Source organism: Ursus arctos, unplaced genomic scaffold, assembly GCF_023065955.2.
Source record: "Ursus arctos isolate Adak ecotype North America unplaced genomic scaffold, UrsArc2.0 scaffold_12, whole genome shotgun sequence".
NCBI classification, from domain to species: domain Eukaryota; kingdom Metazoa; phylum Chordata; class Mammalia; order Carnivora; family Ursidae; genus Ursus; species Ursus arctos.
Window position 1 is genome coordinate 22,639,616 of NW_026622786.1, and position 22,993 is coordinate 22,662,608.

At 38.1% G+C, this 22,993-nt stretch overlaps 1 protein-coding gene across 1 annotated transcript in view; it reads right to left on the reverse strand.

The window, feature by feature from the left end:
- Positions 1-1,247: 1,247 nt before the first annotated feature.
- The window catches only part of SLC30A7 (solute carrier family 30 member 7), an 86,606-nt gene continuing 64,860 nt past the window's right edge, over positions 1,248-22,993 (reverse strand). The window contains exons 9-11 of the mRNA XM_026497508.4: positions 21,736-21,826; positions 15,667-15,816; positions 1,248-7,817 (exon numbers count right to left, since the gene is read on the reverse strand). Coding sequence (XP_026353293.1) covers positions 7,770-7,817; positions 15,667-15,816; positions 21,736-21,826 — 289 coding nt within the window. The 3' untranslated portion in view covers positions 1,248-7,769. The remainder of the gene's footprint in view (positions 7,818-15,666; positions 15,817-21,735; positions 21,827-22,993) is intronic.

Sequence of the window (22,993 nt, forward strand, 5' to 3'; positions counted from 1 at the left end):
TAAACAGTAGAGGCTGCTCTGGAGGAGTGGTGATGGGCCTGCCGCTGTCGAGTTCCCTTTGGCCAGAGGCTAATTCTAGAGAACACAGGAATGGCAGGGAGTCCCTGGCAGGTGCTCTAGATCAAGCAGGTCAAAGTCCAGTGTGCAGAGCGGCCCGCGGAAGGTAATCAGGAAGCCAGGATAGAGGAAATGTTTTCAGAGTGCCTGGGCAAAAGTCTGATTCAGCAGAAATGCCTCATGCTTCCTGCCTCAGGCCAGAATTGTTTGTGCTCATGGTTGGGGGAGGGGGTGCCATGGAGGTGGCTCAAGCCAGGCTGGACGCTAGAGAGTTCCACATAGTGACTGCATGCAGTCATCAGTGACATCCCAGAATAAGGCCTTGGGAATGGAAAAGGTGAATGTGAAAGATTTCAAAGGAACGAAGAGAAGGATTTCGCAATAGGGAATTTAGGACATGAAGGGGACAAAGGCCATGTTTAGATTTCCAAGAATTACATAAGAGATTCTGACAGAAATTGGTAGTTGAGAAGCGATTTGAGTGGGAAAAATAAATTATTTTCTCTTTGTTGATTTTGAGATGTTAGTTCTGCCATGGATGTGACAAGAAGTAAGCCACTAAGGGCCTTTGATTAACTTCTACAAAATAAAAAGGACTGAGCCATATTAGCAGGAGCTATGAAAATGGTTAGAAAGGACACATTAGAAGCACATTCAGACCGCACATAAGGTATTCAACAGCAGACATACCAAGTATAAAGCCCTTATTGTGTGACAGAGATTGAGTAAAGAGGTTGCTTTGATAGAATATGTTTGAGAACGTGGGACGAATGGGATTCGGGGTTCTGTGAAGTTATTTTTTTTTTTTATTGCTTCTGATTAGAGGGGAAAAAAAATCTGGAAAGGTAACAGGCTCATGTCTGGTTTTGGTCTTTATTTCCTGTAAGTTGAGGTCATGTATAGAGAATGAAGTGAAAAAACAATTTGGGGTTAATGCAAGGATCTGGAAATAAATACCGTGAGATGTGTTTATAAGGTAAAATAATGGATAAGAACCACAAGGAGGACCTTCACATTTTAAGACCCTTCCAATCTCCTAGCATCTCCTCCCTCTGGTGAGTTTTCCCAGTTTTCTGGTCCCGAACACAATTCTTTCCCTTTCATTCCGTAAGTCTTCTAGCACGGATTCCAGTAATTGTTAGGTTCACAATGTTCCTTTCAATTTATCAAGCTGATAGACACAATTCAGGTGAGGATTTTGAAACAAATTTTATTGGAAGAATGTTGATACAATTGTTTATTCTTTTTAAATACATCTGAAGTTAAAATATATACACGAATGTCTTCAAGTAGAAAAAAATGAAATATACATGATGGAGTTGTATTATATTTAGGCAAATCATAATTGCTCACTTTAGCACATTCAAACCAAATTACCCATAGTCTTTGAATTTGACATCCCAATCTAGCCTTGTACTCAAATGTTTGTTTAGAAATGTTTTGATGCCATAATCTTCACCAAAGGAATCAAACCCAAATTCAAACTTGGCCATGTGTTTAGAAACCATTAAAGACAGGGAGGTAAAGTGTTGTAGGGGTGTTTCGAATATACTGAGAAGGGATTTGGCAATCTTTAATTCACAGTATTTCCGATATAAAAGATCCATTCTGTTTATTGATCAAACAAGTGTTGGGGCAAAATATCGCTTGGGAAGAAATATCACTGAATTTTTGCTATTAGAGGAAGCAATGGGATTACTTGGCAGACTCTTGACAGGATACATCTAGTTCAAAACAGAATCTTCATTGAGCCTAACCAACACATGATATGTGGTACATAAACAAATTCAAATACTAAAATTCAAAATAAAGCTTTTTTTTTTTTCCACTAGTAAAAAGGGGAAATTTTACTGTGGCAGCAGCAATTAAAAGAGATGAAAAATAAGAAATAAGAGGCTCTACTAAAATTTGGTATTTAGAGGGAAAAAAGAGAAAAAAAGATACTATTCTAGGAATATTTAAATCACCAAATGAATACATGTAGTATTTGTTTTTATAGAAGCACCTTCAGGATACACCACTGAAAAAGTTTTGGATAACAATACATCTGGAGATAAACGAAACAAGGTATGTTATACACAGATCCTTAAAATAATATGAATATGGCAATTTTCCACAGAAACCAAGGAGGCAATGTGGTTTCTCATTTGGCAATACATAATGTAAAAATTCATGTGACCCAGCTTCCACAGTCCCAGTTCTGCCACATTTCTATCCAACAATATGGATAATATCGCTTTATGTCTATTGTTCCTGGATTAAAATCGAGAAGCAGCTCACAGGGCTCCTTGAAAAAAATGGCCAAAGTGGATACAAAGTCACTTATTTGTGCAAAAATGCCAAAGAAAAACTGAGGTGTCTTCCGTAATAATAAATTACTGGTTCTATCTGTCTCCAACCCTTGGTTTTGTATCTCCCACTACCTACAATATTTACTCACTAGTTAACCAAACATTTACTCAGCCTGTACATGTAAGTTCATACTAAGTTTGGGGATAATGGGATAGATGATGAGACAAACACCTTCTTTTTTACAAACTTTCCAACATCATCACAATTGCAAATACTAAATTTTCAAAGCCATGGGAAGAGTTCAAAGTTCAATACTATTATTAAGCATAGATTGCTACTAATTATGAAATAGATTTCTTCCTTGAAAAGGTGTCTATAAAATGTAATGTTGTACGTCCTCAGATCCCTCTCAAGCAGCACAAATTATTTGTACTTCTTGGGATATAGTTCCCTCATCAATTATGTTAACCTCTCTTAGGATGAATTCGGTTTCTCTTTACTCACACTGGCAAGAACTGTCTTCTGAGTCAGTCCCTTTTTTAAGCAGTTTACTCTGAGCATCAATAAATTTTGTTTTAAAGGTTTTAAAAATACTTACAGGAATTCTGATTATTCTTTTTGGTCTGCACAGTTTAAATTCAATGGCAAAGGTAGGAAATAAGCATAAGAGCAGTGAATGAAAGAATGAGTTTAAGCAATGTATATGTAATAACTGCACCCCATAATCAATTTTGTCATGGTAATTGTTCCCTGATTTTATTGGAGAGTCTGTTCAAATCTGCTACAACTTCTTGGATCTTTAAACCACTGTAGAATGATACACGGAAAACAGAGTAGTCACCAGAAGCAGCACAGGGTGTAAGGTCCCTGTGCGTTACCACTGGCTATCCCTCCGGCCAGTCATTTAAATTCTCCCACAACAGCTACCTTATCTGCAAAATACGCTTACGAATTCCTTCCCCCAGGGAGGGAACTTGAAAATGCTCTGTCAATCATAAAAGCATGCAAAATTTCTTTCTTTATTGAAATGTGAGGATTTCAAATGTGACGACATGGAAAAGGCCACACAAAGACACAGAAATACTTAATAAAGGTTGAATCCCACCCTTTCTGTATAATTTGTAGTTGGGAAATAGTTAAAAACACAACCAAAGATGCCCTCATCAAAAACACTCACATCCTTTTGGCCTTTAAATGTACCTATACTTCTCTGCAGATCCTTCTTTGGGTAATTTTTCACTGCAGGTAAGTCTATCTCAATGGTAGAGATCTGGGTCACTAAGGCTTCTGGTGGGTCATGTCTTGAAACAATCTTCAATTAATAAAACTTTTAATGAGCGTTCTTCAAAAAAAATTTTTTTTTTTTTGCCAAAGTTCTTGTGAACTGGAAAATAATTTGTTTTGAAGATGGTGACAGAAAGAAAAAACTTTAACAAGGTAATGCTTTTATTTGAGAGTAAGCAATTTAATTTTTGGGGTTCTGGTAAGAGTTCAAAATTTCACCCTATTGAATGAAAAGACTTGTTTTATTTTATATTTCATTTAATGCTCAATTTTGTGTGGCTCCGAGAATGTTAAAAATCCAAAAAGCTCCCCAGTAAGTGAAAACTAAAGTACCAATACCGAAATGACATGACCTGTGCGAATTAGCCTGGTTTCTAAAAAGTACCAGCTCACAGAATATAAACAAAGTAAAGAAACTAAGCAATCCTCAAATTGGATTTAGCTTTGGGCAATTAACAGAAAAATTCATTCGCAAGTTAAAAGTATCCAAAGCACAGATGTCATCATATTTTAAAAATCAGGAACCGGTTTCATAAGAGTAAAAAAGTAAAAGAGTACAAAAATCATATTTTCCATAAAGAATATTCTAAACCTCATAATGGAAGTATGGAAATAATATTCTAAACCTCATAATTACTTATGAAAAATAAGACAATAAAACTCCATTTATAAAGTGCCTTAATGTACCAAAAATGGAGGTCAGCTTTCCTTTATTTACAAATGCTTTTTCATCACATTTATAGAAAGGCAAATATTACACTGGAGAGGCAGCACAGTAGAGGAGAAAGAACTTGACTTGGAGTCAGAAGACCTGGATTCTAAGTCTTGGCTTTGCCACTAATTATCTTTGTGACCTTGAGTAAATGACAGCATTTCTGGGCTTCAATTTTCTCATCTGTAAAATGAGAGGTAGAACGAGACTGCTTTTAAGGACAGTCCCTTAGATGTAAAATTCTATGTTAAGCAATGAAATATTTTTGTTCTTAAATCCCAGCATTATCTGAGGATGCTCCCATATTAATAATCTTTATAAAATTGATTATTCCATAGTAGGTAAAAACACCATAGAACTCTGATCAACTGCATGTGGAGTCACTGATTGGGCTGCTTTACAAAGGTGCACAAGTCACAGTATTTGGGTTCCTGGTGGATACACGTAGGCTTTGAAGAACGCAGAAGCATTCGGACATGGGCAGTCCCGATGCCACTAACATCTGCCGCTGCTTCCTTAGCCTCAGCAGGAGAGAGCCGGGTGACCAAAAGAGGAATACAGAGTGACAAACTACACACTGTCCTTCACAAAAGCGCACAGGGAGGCAGCAGAATAAAGTCACACATGCGGTAAGCCCTTTGAGTAATACAACCTAGATTTTAAAACATGAAACGAATATAGGTATATTTCTGTTTGGGGAAGTTTACTTAGCAAGGTAAACTTTCCCAGAGCAAAACAAATTTGTTCTCCAGAGAATATTTTGATTTTTAAAGTACTAGCAAAGTTATACTCAGAGACTCACTGCCCACCCCCCACCCCCCAAATTAACCATAGAGATATCTCAAATCTATTACAACAATCAGGTAGTGTTTCTCAGTGAAATTATCTACTTTAGCAATAGATCTGTGCCAAAACACAGGTGAGACAGAATATTTGTTAGAATGAGAACAAAATTGCTTTTTCTCACACTGATTTGTCACTGCTGCACACACAGGTTTAAGGACATTTAATTAGAGCATAAATATTAATGCCAACCTGCCAAATGATATGAGCTGGAAATCTCTTGAAACAGGTGCAAAATTAGAGTTCCATATCAGTCTAATAATCTGTACGCTTGATGCCTTATCAAAGAAAAAACACATATGCATGCACTTGTGTATTGAGAGTATAGTTAAAATGATGAATATTTTGACAAAAAAATCACTTGGAATGGAGGGCCTGACGAAAGGCAGAACTGCACCTTCAAAACACACTGGTCAAGTCTACAGTCCAGTGCAAACACTGTCTCTCTATGTGAACAATTAGTACAATTACATATAACATTAGCTTTTAAAGGCACACATCCAAAATTCCCGCCTTCACCTAGATCTGGCATTTTCCACAATATGCCAAAACCCACAGAATATCCCAGGCTTCTATCAGGCTTGGTAGTGGATGCAAACTTCCAAATGGCCACTCATACTTTTAATGAAAAAGCAGTCCGTTATCATGACATTTCCTTTAATACTTTCCCTCCTAAAACTTCTCAACAACTATTTCAGTTAAACACATTCTACTGCAGGAATTCTTAGCTTTAGAACTGCTTGGCAGTAAGTAAAAATGTTTTGAAAGTACTGCTTAATCTGCAAAAAGGAGACCGTCAACAGCTCATAGCAATCTGCAGCAGTTTAGGAAAGCATAAAGAAAGTAGTCCAGTTTCGTAATACGCTTTAGCTCATAAATTGTAGATCAGAAAGGGAGAAAGATACTCTAAAACTCAGACAAAATCAACAGCAATTTCTGCCCCGTCAGTGAAAAAGTGCTTACTATTGGTCTACATTCTAAACAATCATTTCCATCCTGCAGAGTTTTTTCCCCCGAAGAATTTTCGGTTTTTTAAAGTTAAGAGGGAACATACATTGTGATAAAATGAAGAACAATGGGTAAATGTCTATCCAGATCAACATTTCTTCAAAAACACAGAGAATATTTGAGTGTTGAAGCACTTGTCATCTCAAATCACAATTTTATTTTTCAAATACACAAAAGCCTAGAAATCAACTTATTTATTAACTAAGATACCTGTTTATCACAATTGATCTGTATCTTCAATAGTTCAAACTCAATTAAATGCTTTTACGATTTCTGAAAGCAACTGTATCTGTGCAATGCTTGCACAGAAAAACAAATTGTATGACTTGGAATTTGAAGAATGAAAAAGCAAAGAAATGCTGTCACAACCATTTCTGCCATCCCTCTACATTGCCTTTCATTAATAAAATCCACAGGGGCGCCTGGGTGGCTCAGTGGGTTAAGCATCGGACTCTTGATTTCGGCTCAGGGTTGTGAGATCGAGCCTAGTGTCGGGCTCCAGGCTGGGCGTGGAGCCTGCTTAAGATTCTCTCTATCCTCCTCCCTCAGCCCCTCCCTCCTCCCTTCTACTGCTCTAAAAAAAATAAAAATAAAATAAAACCCATAAAAACAGCAAGGAAACACATAGGGAAGTTTTCAGAGACACAGTAGCTTTCAGAGAAATTTGGGATTTAGCAGATGTTTTCAGTAAGTCAAAACAATCGTCTACATAACAGATGCATTTGCAAAGTTTTGAAAACACAGTCCACAGAATAATGTGATAATTGAATTTGACTTAAAAAGCAAAATAACACCTTTTAATGTTTTGATGAGCTAGAGCAGTAAGAGGAAATTTTTCATATATTTAAACCTATGTGGAAGTAGACAATCTGTATACATCACTTACGAGAGTCTTACTTTGTACAGATTATAGAATCATCCATTAAAAAAACCATATGCATGACCTTTGATGGTACATTTTTATGCTGGCAAATACATTTTCTGATACAAAGGCACTTTGAAAACCCAATATGGTTTGGTTCATAAGTTTGCAAGGTACAAACAATTTTACAAACATATGATTATACTGAAGAATGTCAACCATTGTGACATTACATATAAAACGATATCCATTTCTTTCTTTTTTTTTTTTTTTAATAACACTAGTTTTGTGGAAATGAAAGCAGTGGTTTCCAGCAGCTTCAGTGAAGACTTTCCAGGTGACCGGAAGCCCAGAATTTGAATTCGTACTGGCTAGGATGACAACTGGGAGTAAGGGCATTTTTGAAATGGAAAAAAAAAAAAAGTAAACAAAAAATAACATCCTGGGACAAAACTACAAACATCAGAAATCAAAATGGTTTGGAGGGAAGAGCACAAGAGACAAGCCCAAAAGTCCAGGAGAGATCCTCTTAATTCTGCTCCCTTAGCTGTGAGCTCCTGGCAGAGCACAACTGCTGATGCTACCCGGTCTACTTGGCACTGGGGAGTTGTAGTGACGACTTTTCTGTTTTAAAAAGCTAGGTACGACGTTTTGGATTGTACAGTACCGGAAATATTAGGTCCCCCAAAAAGGACAATTTCTTTTCATTCATTACATGGCCGCGAAGTCAATCTGTACATAGAGCTGTCTCACTCCAGCCTAAAAAGTTAAAAAAAAAAAAAAAATCAAAAAATCAAACCAGTAGCAGACTATGTATTTCAGAAAAGTAATAGAAAAAAAAAATTCTCATTTTTTTGGAAAAAGGAAAGCATTATTTTTCTTTTCTGCCTCTGGAAAATAATTCGCCATTCTTTTCAGAAAGGGCCAGTAATTTTATCTTAGAAAGAAGTATATTCATAATTGCAAAAAGATCCTCCATTTACCTCTATAGAAGAAAGCCATACTATTGATTACAAACCGTGTCCAAGTGAAATCTGGAACAATGAGGTTACCCATCTACTGTTACTCTGCTAGAGAACAGCACAGTGCTTGCCTAAAATGGCTACTAAAATCATAAATCCATCCAGTCTCAATCTTCCTGTGACAGACGATGACTAAATACTTAAGTATGACCATCTGCTGGTTATTTAATTACATTCTAACACCTCTTTTCACTTTTGGATATGAACTTGCTATTCAAGAACTGCTCTCAAAATTGCTCCCAGCTCTCCTATATTATCAAGTGTTGTGTATTTGCTGTCTACAATTCCTTTTCTCTTTTCTCTCTTGAATGCACTTCAGCTGAACTTTTGCCACCCACCACTTCGCAAAGCTGTTCGTCAGGGTCACCTCCAAGTTGCTCAGACCAGTGCTCACCTGTCAGTCCTCTTAGCATTTAGTCTAAACGGCGACAACAAAGGTGCGCCCTCTTACCTACTGAAACACTTTCTCTCGCTGGGCTTTCAGAGAATACTCACTGGTGACCTTTACCTCAATTATCAGTCTTCCTCAATCTCCTTTGGTGGTTCTTCCTCCTACCTTTGAGCACTAAGCACTGAAATACCTAAAGGCTCAGTCATCAGATTCCTCCTTTTTCTTCATTTGTTCCCTAGCTGATCTCATCTAGCACCCAGACATTTAGTACCATCTACACGCTCACACCTCCCACACCCGTATCCCCCACTGGAACCTGCCTACCATCTACCGGGACGGCTGACAAGTATTAAAACAACACTACTTCCTCCCCTCAAGCCTCTGATCTTGTATCTTCTACAGCTCAATGCCATCCTCGATGTTACAACTTAAAAGACCTTTCTTTCTCACACCCAACCCATTAAGAAAACCTGTTTGCCTTACTTTCAAAGTAGCCCGATCCCAGAACCTGACCATTTTACATTGCTGTGTTCACTGTTGCTCACCCCTTATAATGTAATCTTTACAAAACAAGGATTTCGTCTTTTTTTTTCCATTGCTGATTCCTAGTACCTCAAATAGTGCCTGGCACATAGGATGTGATCAATAAATGCTTATTGGATGAACAGAAATTCTATTAAATTCCTTCTTTCAAATAAAAATAACTTTTTAAAATTAAAGCATACAGTACTTATAATAAGCATTTTCTGGTCAGTACCATGAAATGTTAGGGAAATTAGAATATTAATGGAAAGGGAAAAAAAACAGAGTGCGGGATAAAAATCTTTTAGCACTACCTTCTTAATGTAATTTCTAGCATGGCTTCTTTTCCTGGCATTCAAATCGGCGGGTTCTGCACAGCACTAATGAATGTGTGAGAGCAGCACAACTACTCAAATGGGATAAAAAGCTGGGTAGACCCTAGAAGCTTACCAGCACAGAAAAGGTTTTAGCTTTCTTGCCTCATTAATAATAATAATAATAATAATAATAATAATAATAATAATATTAAATTAAAACATCCTTGCTGTGGTCAAGTTAAAGCTCTGTAATTCAAAATTGTTATTTGTTATTCAAATTTATGGAAACTACATTTAATAGCAGCCTTTCCTTAAAGAGGCTTATGGCAGAAAAAAGATCTTAATATCTGCGTGATTTTGAGCTAAGATTTAAAACCAAACCTCAGTTTTTTCTTACTTTAAAAGCATTGATAAATACCAAGTCTACTTATCTCACAAAATTGTTATATGTTTATCCAATATTTGACAAGTATTTAATAAGCCCTTGTTACATCTCAGGTACCACTGTAAGGATTATATGTGAATATATGAGAAAGGATTTCATATGCTATAAAAGGCTATTAAAATAAATTATTGATTCATTGTAAATATATCTGATGTACTCAACCCACACAGTCTCTGAAATGACTAAGGAACTCTTCTGGAAAATCTTTGTATATCTAATCTTGAGATAAAAACAACTGCCCAAGTAAATTGGCTTAATTCCTTTTCTCTTTTAACAAAATTGTTAATGAAAGTAAAATGGTCGAAGTAAGTTGGGCCCCTATTACTACCCTGCCACTTCCCTCAGCCGCAGCCCTAATACAGAGAAGATGGTAATAAGAAATGAGCTTAGCCCAAGGCAATAAAAAAGAGGAAAAACAAAGAGGCTGGATAAACTGATCTTTGCATAATCATGAGTTAATTACTCAAGCTTATAACTTTCCCCTGAGGGGCTACAGCTTTACATAAAAGCTCAGTCTAACAGAAAAAGTCATTTTGCTTCATCCAGCTGTCCTGAGGGGGACAGCTTCAAGTCTTCCAGCTTCCCATGTTTCTTTCTCAGCTTCCTTCAAAGTAGAGAGAAAAGAAGAATTTCCAAAGAATCCTATAGTGAGCCACCTACTCCCTGAATGCAAACTAGGTTTTCTCTACAGTTTATCCACACCATAAAGACAAGACAAATCCTCTAGCAGAGCAAAGCAGGGCTCAGTTGCATCGAACATTCTACCACTAGGATGGCACCAGCAATCGGAGACTGGTCTTTAAAACCCTTGTCTTTAACAAGTGAAAACCATATAACATTCATTGTGTCTTATGTCATGAGAGTCATGTAAACCATAATCCAGTCAACACTTTTTTCAGTCGGTAAGACTTACTTTTAACACATGCACTCCTAAGAAAATCAGTGTTAATCTGGTGCCATAGACTAGAATAGCCTCATTGTTCATATTCATTGTTATGGAAAGGAAAACAGAGCAGGAATTAAAAAAAAAAAAAAAAGGAAAAGAAAGAGAAAGAAAGAAAAGAAAAGAAAAAAAGAAACACACACAGGAATATGGCTATAGAAAATTATTGGTTTGTCTGTATTCTCTACCAATTCCACAGGAACTTCCTACTTTAGTTTTTGACATAGAACATTAATCTTTATCCTTTTAAAATGAGGTCTTGAAAACTGCTTTAGCCTTCCATGTGAAACCTAAATTATCTCAGAATTAGTGAAACAGTGAGTGAATATGACGAAATTATAAGTCATGAGCAGTAACTTGGGGCCCGGGTTCCTTTTTCTATAAATTGCGCGTTAACAGCACCTGTTTCGAAGGAGGCTGGAGTGACGCGTCCAGCAGCTGTCACAGTGCCTGGCGCGTGGTGGGCTCATTGAAGGCCCAGCCGCCGTTGCCGCTGCTGTTCCTGCCCTCCACCAACCAACCAGTGAGGGCTTAACCCTTGTGGATTAATTAAAAACTACGAACCTAGGGACCTGTTGGCCTCCCATCCCATGGCTGTTTACTCCAACCCCCTCCGAGGTTAGGTTCTGGTGGGCATCAAGCACATACGATGAAGAAAATGGAAAGCTGGCTAAGGGGAGTTGCAGAGTTGGCAAGCAGAATTGGCACTTATGACAGATGAAAATCTACAGACAGGTAAACAAACAGAAAGGGTGGAAGACTAGTTAGCGCCCTGGAGAGGCGGAAGTAGCTTCTCCCACTCGGGGCCCTTACCCTCCGGCAGACAGGAGGCTGGGCGGGGTCAGCGGTCAGGCAGAAAGGGATCAGGAGCATGGAGGGCTGGGGAGGTTCCTGAAACTTGGTGAGCTCCCATTTGGGCATGTGAGGAGGATTTCTGGTTCCTTCCTGGCTATCAGTGTGAACTTCTATTTTGAGGCTAGAGGCTAGAGCACAAAAAGGCAAAAGCAGGAAGCTGGGGGTTCAGGACTTAACATGCATAACAGAAATAGGCAGGAGAGGACAAAAGATGAAAGAAATCAAGACAGAAGTTCTATCAGGGGGGCGTTTGGGTGGCTTAAGCATCTGCCTTTGGCTCAGGTCATGATCCCAGAGTCCTGGGATCGAGCCCCCATTGGGCTCCCTGCTCAGCGGGGAGCCTGCTTCTCCCTCTCCTTCTACTGCTCTCCCTGCTTGTGCTCTTTCACTTTCTCTGTCAAATAAATAAATAAAATCTTAAAAAAAAAAAAAAGACATTCTATCAAGGAGTAGAAAGCATGTTTTAGGCTTGTCTTCTATGCTTTGTGGAACTGAAGAGGGCAACGAAACAAGCATATTCTAGATTTTTCTTCAAACATTATTTCTAACAAAACAGTATATTAAAAAAAATTAACAGATGATATCAGCAAGTTTAAAAGATACATAAAATGTTAAATTGCCATCTTAATCTTCTTGTTCATACACTAAATATAAAAAATAAGTTTTTTATTTCATCAATTCCCAAATGATAATTCATTTTTAAAAAGTTAGTGCAGGGGAGAATGGGAGAAAGAACTTTTTCTATGCCAACAGAAAACCTTGTAGTGTAAAAATTGGATTATCCCTTACCTAATAATCCCTAAGGAACCTAAGTTCACCAATTCACTTATTTTACTCTATTCATGCACAGCTTTAGCTGGCCGTTAAAGACTGATACCATGGAAAATGAGAATAAAACGGACATGCCTATTATATAGTCCTAAAATAGTCATGAAGCTGATGTTTTCAGTTTAAAGTCGTCTTCATAGATATTTTAACAAGAACAAATTTTTAAAGTAAAAATTATCACTTAAATTTTGATTTCAGATCAGTTATAAGAGGCGTCTGGGTGGCTCAGTTGGTTAAGCATCTGTCTTTGGCTCAGGTCATGATCCTAGGGTCCTGGGATCGAGCCCCGCATTGGGCTCCTTGCTCAGCAGGGAGCCTGCTTCTCCCTCTGCCTGCTGTTCGTTCCCCCTGCTTGTGCTCTCTCTCTCTCTCTGTGTCAGATAAATACATAAAATCTTTTTAAAAAATCAGTTATAAGAAAGACGCCTGAAAATGTCATGAAACCAAAAGTGTAACTTACTACTGAGGAAATCCTTCTTTTAGTCTTCAATTCTGCATATGTCGGAACTAAAACAATGATCACTAAGCTACTTTAAAATCATTAAAAGTATGAAATGAAAGTCATGAGTAGGGTGATTCCGGCTCCCCTCTGGAAAAAATGTGTGGAACTATCTTCACTGCAAGGTCCGGCTCTGCAAGGAATGAAATAGAGTGGGCTTGACCTTGGCTGATGAAAAGGCTGAAAATATTTTTCAGAGCTTAAAAATTTCAAACCCCAAATACAGTTTCCAAAACCAAAGAAGCCTCTGAATAAACTTTCAACTTCAGCCATTTTAAAAGCCAAGGTGTCTACGGTCGCCAGAAGAAGCCTCCTCCAACTACTTCAGATACAACCTCAGCGACTCCTAAGCGCGGGCACAGCTGCTGGCGCGCTTCTACACCTAGAAACGGCGTTCCTTTTCAGAGGGAAAACCGCGACTAAGTGCCCAAGTCTTCGGAGAGTACTGCGGCCTGTCCTGGAGGTCAACAGAAGCTAACACAGGAGGGTGGAAGGACGCAGTCTAACTAGGAGACAAGGGTAAAGGAGAGAACAATGATCTAGAATGACAGTGAAAAAGCAAGGTTACTGCAGCCACATTCTCCTTTTGCCTCTAAAACACCTCCTGTTGTAGCGATGTGAGAAGGATTCAGACATACTGTGAAGGGCTTGCATGCCTCATTATGACAGGAAAGTCATACAGACTTGGGGTGCCCGCGAAAGAAGAGACCTAGTTCTTAAAATTCTGGAGTACGTGGTACCAGCATACTGTTTCGTAGTAGAGTTAAGTCTTGCTGTTGCCTACACATAAAATTATTTCATTACTTATTCCCAAAGGAACATAACCATACATTTCTCATTATTAGAGAAGAGGGATCATTAGTTTATGCTAAGATCCTGAATTTAAACTGCATATTATGTTCTGTTGTTCATGTCTGAAGATACGATGTATCTGTTTCTCTCCCTCTAGTCCTTTTTCTCTCCTTCTTTCCCTGTGTGTGTGTGTGTGTCTGTCTGTCTGTCTGTCTCTGTCTACTTCTATATATCATTACCATCTTTTTATGCTGTGGTTAAAAAGACCAATGAGAACCCAATCATATTTTTCCATACTTAGCACACTTATGTAAAGATGGTGTTGGTCAAATCAGTTATAAGAATTTGTTTATTCAACAAATTTATTATACATGTACATTTTTCTAAGCACTGAGAATGCAAAATCAGGATGTTTGGAAGAAACCTGTAGATAAATATGTATATCACAAGGTAAAGTTGTGCAGCTCAGAGGGGTCTTTAGGCTTCAAAGCGAAAGTAACAACTGAACTGGACCTTTATGTTAGGGTACGAGCTTTGTCCTGCACAGAAAACTAAACAGTGTAGACGGGTATGAAGTATATGGGAATGAACAGCGGGAGGCTTGAAAAAGTTAATGGGGCCATGCTAGAAAGTTTGGGTTTTATCCTGGTGGCAGTGAGGAACCTCCGAAGTTTTTGGTTTTCAACTTTATTTTGAAAAAATAAAATCACCTGTATTCACCAATTGCTAATATTTTGCCACATTTGCTTTATTTCTCTATTAAGTATATTTATTTATAATCTTTTTATTTCTGTTGAAACATTTGAAAATTAGACATCCTGATCCTTTGCCACTAAATCCTTCACCATGGATCTGCTAAGAATGGGAACATTCTTCGATAACCATAATCCATTGTTGCACCCAAGAAATCTAACACCTACACAATTATTATGAGCTATTATGCAGTCCATATTCAAATTTCCCAGTTACCCAATAATTTCCTCTGTGCTTTTTTTTTCTTCCAGTCTAAGATTCAATCAAAGATAACACATTGCATTTAATTGTGAAGTCTCCTCTAATCTAGCATCACCCCCCCACTGTGTGTCAGTGACACTGACACTTGGTGAGAATCTAGGCTAACAGTCTTGTAGAAGTTTCTATAAGCTGGGTTTGTCTGGTGGTTTGCTAGTGATTAGATTCACGTTAACCATTTCCGGCAAAAGTACCACACACTCTCACTGCGTCACAGCAGGAGGCACATGCCAGTTCTTAAGCACACATTTTGAAGGCATGGAAACAGTTCCTCATCAGATCTATGTGTTAGATAGTTTTGGCAGCAGTGTCGACATCTAGATTTTTTGCCAAATATTTCCAGCAAGCTAGAATGAAAAAAGTGTCTGTATTCTCTTACTCTCTACTTAGATGTTCCTGACATGATGTTCTTACTCTCCCAACAGATACAGAATAACATATATCACTTTTACGGTGATTATCAGTCATATGACTATATCAACTCAAGACAGCACAAGCATCCAGTGAAATGATTCGGCTGCAGGCACACACTGACTGATTTATGATTCCAAATACGACAGCATATTAAGCTTTTAAATCACACAGAACTATGGCTTTGCTATCACACAAAAATGTTAACATAGTCTACTCTTAGCTAAAGCCACTGACAAGGCATTACTCTTATTCCAAATGCTATTTTAGTTCTTGGCTTTAAACAGCATTTAACATGTCTTATAAGGAGTATACGGTAAAGGAGAATCTAAAGGAATTCAAATCTGTATAATGAGAGAACAGGACTACCTTTCTTAAGAGTATTAACTAAAATAAGAGCTCCCAATTTTGGTTGTATGGTTGAAAAAAATCCTTTCCTCATAGTATTGGGTGTGTGTATATACATATATTTACATATATATATATATATTTAACATGTTAAGTAGTAAATATTTTTTAAACTAGTAAATAAGATAAATTCAAAGATCCTTAAGTTAATGAAAAAGTCATACCTGAGTAAAAATATTATGTGTTTGGCTTAAAATCCACCTGGCATCAGCATCAGGGGCTACTACTAATTTCAAGGTCCCAACATAAACATCAGAACATAAGGTCCAGAAGTGCTGTTCTTGTAAACTATAAACTCCTTGCAACTGCTGCACCTGAAACAGAAAGGGCAGATATTAACATCGTAATCAAATACAAGGACCCCCTTATTTAATATGTATGCTCTTTTATTATTATTATTATTATGCAGTTCAGTAAACTGCTATTTAGATTATTAATTTAATACTATTATTATGCAACATATCAGTAACATGGATTCTATTCTCTAGTTCAAAGGAGGGGTCGGAGATTACGTGAGTTAATTAACAAGTACTTATTGAGTACTCCTTACGTGCCATGACAGGTGTTTGGGAAATGTGAATGATCACGTGCCAAAATTTGTAGGGCACAGCTGAGAGACCACCAAACAGTAATTTACACTTCAAGTACATTGATCAGAAAACAAGTATAGGGGCGCCTGGGTGGCACAGCGGTTAAGCGTCTGCCTTCGGCTCAGGGCGTGATCCCGGCGATCTGGGATTGAGCCCCACATCAGGCTCCTCTGCTATGAGCCTGCTTCTTCCTCTCCCACTCCCCCTGCCTGTGTTCCCTCTCTCGCTGGCTGTCTCTATCTCTGTCAAATAAATAAAATCTTAAAAAAAAAAAAAAAAAAAGAAAACAAGTATAAACTCATTTGCGTTTAGAAACTAGAAGAACAACAAGAGTAAACTCAAAGAAATAGGAAGGAAGGAAATACAGGACAGAAATCAATGGTCCAGAGACTTAGAAACTATTAGAATTCATAGTATCAAAAGACTAGTTCTTTGAAAGATTACTGAGGTCGAGAAGTCAGCGTTTCTCAAAGGGGGCATATTTTGGACAGGACACTTCTTCCCTGTGTCAGAAACTAAAGGACACTTTGCATCCCAACGGAGCTAAATACCAACATATACTCTTCTCTGAATCATGTGACAACAAAAAAGAGAAGGACGTCTCTCAGTTTTTCCAACGGCTCCTTAAGGTTTCCATAGCCTAAGGCTGACAACCACTGGCAAGACAAACTCTGATGGAGGTTTAAAAAAAAAAAAAAAAAGCAAAAACAGAATGAAAAAGAACAACTACAAATAACAGAATTTAAAAACCATAAAAGGGAATACTATATGAATGTGTAGCCTGTGAATACACCAAGTATTGCCACTAAGGGAATCCAAACTCTCCAAACATCTCTACTGCTATCAGCCTAGCTGAAGACAGCATTATCTCTAGTCTGGATGATTCTAACAGTAAGAGTGTGATAATATATGATAACAACTGGTCTATTTCGTGTTTGCACCATTTCCATCTATTCTCATCACAGTATCCCAAGTGCCAGCCTTTTACTTCAGGTCAGATGCTGCCACTTGCCTGTTTCAAATCCTCCGATGGCGTCCCACCTTACTCTGAATAAAAACAAAGCTTTCGCAATGACTTACACGGGCCCACGTCACGTGGCCGGCTTGTTATGATCACCTCCTCTCCTACTAGATGTCCCCTTGCTCTCTCTTCCTCAGCTAAACCAGCCTCCTCACCGTTGGCTGAAGTCCAGCGCGCTCCTGCCACGGGGTACTTGCCACTCTCTCTCCCTGAAGTGTACCTTCCTCCCCGATTGCTACTTGGCCCATTCTGTTTGGGTTTTTACTCGGATGTCATCTTCTCAGTAAGCACTGTAAAACTCCTGTACTCTCGGTCTCCTGTTACTCTATGTAAAATAATAATGTTTGCACTTTCACATTTCTGTGTTTTACTTTTTGGAGCATAATATCATACAGTGCATTATTCATTTATATTATTCAAATTTTTTATTGCCTGTTTCTTCAGCAGAACTTAAGTTCAAAAGGGCAGGGAATTTTTTTTTTTTTTAATGTTTTGTCTCCTTAGCATCTAAAACAGTGCCTGGCCCAAGTAAGTGCTTAGTAAACTCCGTGTTTGTGTGTGTGTGTGTGTGTGTGTGTGTGTGTAATATATACACATACACACACACAAAATAAAAACACAATTTTGAAAACCTAGACAAAATGGATAAGGTTCTGGAAATATAGAAAATGTCATAATAAAAAAAAGAAAATGACATGAGAAAAAAATAGAAAACGTGACAGGACCATTAAAAATTGAAAAGGTTAAAAAAAATTTGAAAAGGTTAAAAAAAAATTGAAAAGGTAGAGGTTAATATCCAAAATATAAAAGGAACTCATACAACTCAATAGCAAAAAGCCAAACTATCTGATTAAAAAATGGACAGAGGATGGGAACAGACATTTTTCCAGATAAGACATACAGATGGCCAACAGTGAAACGTGCTCAACTCACTAATCATCAGGGAAATGCAAATCAAAACCACAATGAAAACCACCTCACACCTGTTAGAATGCCTATTATCAAAAACACAAGATCCTTTTCAATTCTGAGATTCTCTGATTTTTTTGTTTAAGATTTTATTTATTTATTTGACAGAGAGAGAGACAGCCAGCGAGAGAGGGAACACAAGCCGGGGGAGGAGAGGAAGAAGCAGGCTCCCAGCGGAGCAGGGAGCCCGATGCGGGGCTCGATCCCGGGACCCTGGGACTGTGCCCTGAGCCGAAGGCAGACACTCAATGACTGAGCCGCCCAGGCGCCCCATGATTTTAAGTAACCTATTTGGGATGTTAATTAAGAAGAAGTTGAACTTAGAGCTATCAAAATATTCATTTTTTATCAGAATTTGATCAATGTAGGCATTATTTTCTATAAACTCCAAAACAGTTGGTAGGAAATTTGAGACAATACCAACTGTGGCCTTTTTAAAAACTGCTTTTACTGGGAAAAGAAGTCAAGGAGGACTTTTTCTTCCTCTTTCAGGACTCTGATGACATAGTGGCTTGAACCTGATATCACTCTACAAGTTTCTAATGGCATCCTCATGGGATGGTCTACTGTAAACGAAACAACCGACTGAATAGATCTCTTCTACCTCTAAGAACGCAAGTACTCTAGTAGCTAAGACTAAGGAATGTTCCTATACCAGCTGGCTTTAACTCTCGTCACGTTAAACAGTATGGGAAAGGTGGAGTCATAGATGCTTTTCCTATTCTGACAATGTGGTATAATAGAAAGGGCATGAGCTTCCAAGTCAGAGGGATATGGATTAGAATTCTGGTTCAGCCACAAGCATTTGTGACCTTGGATGGGTTACCTAAATTCTCCAAGCCTCAATTTTACCTATGGAAAGGAAGATAAAACTGAGCCGGTATGGATATGGTGAAGACCAGACACCATATACAGAAAACAATTAGTACAGGGACCACCTTATAGTAAGCATTCAATAAGTTGCCCCTTTCTCTTCCACAGTTATGATAACTACCCTACCTTAAAATGATAACCATAGATGTCAAATGGGCAACACTTCACTTTTTCTATCTAAAAAAAACCTCTTTTACACCTTCTCCTTTTTCTTTTCTCTCTTCTCTTCTCCTCTTTTCTTTCTCCCTTCTTTCTTTTCTTCTTTCCTTCAAGATTTTATTTATTTGACAGAGCACAAGCAGGCAGAGCAGCAGGCAGAGGGAGAGCAAGAAGGAGAAGCAGGCTCCTTCCTGAGCAAACAAGCCTATGCGTGGCTTAATCCCAGGACCCTGGGATCATGACCTGAGCCAAAGGCAGATGCTTAACCTCTTGAGCCAGCCAGGCGCCCCTCCTCTGGCATTCTAGTCTGTTGATTACACTGCCTTATAAATGATAAACTACAAGTACATAAAAATCCCTTATCCGGTACCACCAAATCCACCAGCGGACCGTCATCTATGTCAGCACTTCCTGCCTCCCCTCCAGGGATACAGTACCCCTGGCTCCCCTCTACACTGAATTACTCCCAGTGCTTCTGGTTCTATCCTTTTCTTTCTTTTCTTCCTTTAGAGAAAGAAAGAGTGCGTGCGTGCGCACAAGCGGGGAGAGAAGGCCAGCCACCCAGGCACCCAAGGTTCGATCCTTTTTTATCTTCTCAAGAACGTCATTCTTCCAACGACCACCTTTACTACCGTATCACTGATTTCTTCCTCTAGGATGGCCCGTTCCTCTCAGTAACAAACATGCTCTAGCACTGTGTAATATGGAAATCACCAGACATATGTGGCTATTTACATACGGAGGAATTAAACTACATTAAAAAATCAATTGTGCTAGCCATACTTCAGGTGCTCAGTAGCCACATTTTGCTTGTGATTTCCATACTGGGCACTGCAGATTATATAATATTTCCATTATTGGGGAAAGTTCTATGGGACAGCACTATTCCAGAATATCCTATTTTAAAAAACTAACAGCCCCTCCCCTGATACTATATCCATACTCAGGCTGTCAACTCATTTCTCTGCTCTCTTTAACAGCCACACTTCTTAAAAGAGTTGTCTGTAGCGACTACCTCTACTTCCCCAATTCATTTTCTCCTTAATATCTACTCAAGTCGTGCTCTCCTGTCCAAACTGCTCTGAAACTGGTCTCATCCGAGTTATTAGCACTGTTCATGATACCAGGCAATGATCACTTCTCTGTTCCTGCCTTGCTTGCCCCACAGAAAGTGGATCACTGCTTCCTTCTTCAGCTCTGAGACACTAAGCTCTTCTGGTTTTCCAGCTCCCTTCCTAACTACTCCCTTTCCTGGCCTTCCATCACCTGTGTGCAAACCTGTAGCTGAAAGTAAGCTAAAAAGGAAAGAGCTTAATTCTCCCAAGGGAATCTCACAGAATCCCAGTATTTTAAATATTATTCATAGATTGATAACTCAAAACTCTTCCTAGTCCTAATCTTTCGCAAAAACACCAGATTTGCATACCCAACTACTTCACCGACATTTCCCCTCAGAGTACAGAAGACATTTCAGTTTTAACATATCCAGAATAGAACTCGATTTGGGGGGATTTTCCATCCTCAAATCTGCATCAACACAACCTTAATCTTAACAAATGGTACCGGCATCTACCCAGTTGAGAGTCAACACTTTTTCTCCCCTCCACTAAGATAATCCATCTCCAAGAATTTATCCCGGATGTGTCCTTACCTCCATCTTCACTGCTCCCTCGGTAGTCCTAGCCACCATTTCTCCCCACTTAGATGACAAGAGCCTCATAACTGGTTTTCTTTGCTTTCATTCTCTCTAGAATTTGTTCACCAGTAGCAAGCAGAATAATCTTTTAAAAACATAAGTTTTAGGACATGCTTCCTGCCTAAAAACTTTCTAATACTTCCCATGGATTTAAATTAAATCTAAACCTCTAATAAGACCCAAATCTCTGTATGATCTGGCCCCTACTATTCTCTCCAGCCTTTCCAGCCACTCGTCCCTTTATTGATTATGCTTTAGCCACAGTGGCCTTTTCTTCTGGTCTTCACAAGTCTAAATTAGTTCCAGCCGTAGAACTTCTGCATTTGCACAAAGCGTTCCTTTGCCTGAAACACTCTTCTCCAGGATTTTCATAAGGCTGCTCCTTCTTGTCATCAAGGTTTCAGTTTCCTAGAATATGACTTCCTTAGTGAATCTAAGCTAACCATCCATGTCTACCACATCACTTTTTAAATTTCTATTATAATAACTATCATGGATATTTTTTTATTTATCAATTTATTGTTTAGTGCCTGTTCTTCCCCACTAGACTGTAAACTCTGAGCACAGACACGCTGTCTGTCTTGCTTACCTTTATAACCTTAGTACCTTATTAGAATATCTGGCACAAAGTAGGGGCTCAAAAAATATGTTGGATAAATGCTAATATCATTTGCTATTCGTATCTGTATTTTAAAAGAACTGCTCAAATTTAAATGAGGACAATTTCTACCACATTTCCTTTAGTAAAGTTCAATATTTTCCAATGATTTTATTTTGGTTTGTATAAATGGCATTCATGGTTAGCATTCAATCTTGGAAGAAATACTAAATTATACACATATGCTACCCATATTTGTAAAAGTTAAAAACCCTAACAGCTTGGAAACAACATAAAACCTAATGGTTTGGAAGCTTTGAAACTTACCCTCTGATAGCACTGAGGCAGAGTACTTTCCAACACTGGAGGAGTTCTCTGCATTAATATTCCAACAGACTCTCTTAAAAGAGGAATAACACTAAAGAAAAGGAAGAAAAAATTTGTTAAAGCCACATTCTGACAATCCCATTCTGCAAGAAATAACTCTCTATACTAGAATATAACAAGATTTATCAGAATAATATGAGGAAAAAGAATCTAGTCGTTCTAAATTTTTCGTGTGATCAGTAAGCTATTATCTAAAATAAAACAGCTAGATAAAATGCACCAATGTATGAAACACTAAACTATACTACTGAATAGTATTGGAGTGTCTAAAAATCTAAACATAGCAGTCACTCAACTACTATTTACAATATGACTTTAATTGGCCAGAATCTTCCAAAGTAATCTATAAGGCATATCATGGCCAACTGGTCCTTAATGTTTATCAAATATTTACATGTATGTATCTGAATAGTACTGTAAAGGAATATACAAATAATTAAAGGGAACATTAGTCCATTCCTCCAATATTTTTACAACCCAATTATATATCTGTCTTCTTTTATTATTTAGAAAATACAGAAGCCTGGATATAAGCACAGATCCAGGGTATCAACACCTTTAGTGATAGGGCCCAAATGTCTGTGTGTATTGATGTAGCTAGTTCTCCACCAGTATTTGGAAATTTCTGCTTTAAGCTATTTGGATGATTAAATGTACAGAAACAATTAGCAGTATAATGATGAGGGTGACTTTAATGCAATAGTTTTCTTATCTAGACATCAATTTCACCTTAGAGTCTTATTTGTTTTCATTTCTGACATATTAAATCAGAATCTTTGAGGGAAGGTCAAAGCATCTGTTTTTAAAAAGCTCTCCACATGATTCCAGTGAGTCAGGGCGGCAAGGCATTGCTCTACCGCTTGAAGCCGACTGAGGGAGAGGTCAGACACAGCTTCATTACACTTAACAGCTTAAGCCAGTGCTCTCTTTTAAACTTGGAGAATCTCAAAATTTCTAAAGTAAAACCCCTCCTAATTACAGCTGTAGGAGACAGAGATAAAAGGAACATATATACACTTCAAGAAAGGTAGAAGTTGAAATGTACCTTAAAAATTACTGATATTTCTCTTTTAAGTTTTATTTTTATCTAAGTAATCACTACACTCAACATGTGGCTTGAACTCAGGACCCCAAGATCAAGAGTCACATGGTCCTCTGAGCCAGCCAGGCACCCCCAAAATGATATTTCTGACAGCTG